General features: G+C 37.5%; 1 protein-coding gene across 1 annotated transcript in view; it reads left to right on the top strand.

The window, feature by feature from the left end:
• LOC106867906 (probable serine/threonine-protein kinase DDB_G0280133) overlaps window positions 1–514 on the top strand; it is a 74,456-nt gene that overhangs the window by 71,418 nt on the left and 2,524 nt on the right. The window contains exon 2 of the mRNA XM_052975449.1: window positions 193–274. Within this exon, the coding sequence (XP_052831409.1) occupies window positions 193–274 (82 nt within the window). The remainder of the gene's footprint in view (window positions 1–192; window positions 275–514) is intronic.

The raw sequence follows: 514 nt of genomic DNA on the forward strand, positions 1-514 counted from the left end.
CACACACACACACACACACACACACACACACACACACACACACACACACACGCACATATATACCATAGGTCCTTCTTGACCAATCACCAATGAGCCAATGCAATAAGCATTATGATGATTCTGTATTTGCAAGGCAAACTTTTATTGATCCGTTTTCTTATTCTGGCGCTTATTTTATTTTATTTTTTTCAGACTGTCAACAGCCCACAGCAATATTACTCGGAAAAATTGCATCATTTAGGAGAAATACCAAATAACTACAATCCACAAAACGGTATGAATGTTTTTGTTGTTTTGACTAACCAAATGTGTACATTTATATACAAGCGTGGCTGTGTGATGATAAGTTTGCTTTTTGACCACATGGTTCCTTGGGGAAGTGTCTTCTACTCTAGCCTGGGGCCGACTAAAGCTTTGTGAGTGGATTCGGTAGACGGAAACTGAAAGAATCCCGACATGTATACATACATACATACATACATACATACATGCATACATACATATATGTATATAT

This window comes from Octopus bimaculoides, chromosome 21 (assembly GCF_001194135.2).
Source record: "Octopus bimaculoides isolate UCB-OBI-ISO-001 chromosome 21, ASM119413v2, whole genome shotgun sequence".
Classification (NCBI taxonomy): Eukaryota; Metazoa; Mollusca; class Cephalopoda; order Octopoda; family Octopodidae; genus Octopus; species Octopus bimaculoides.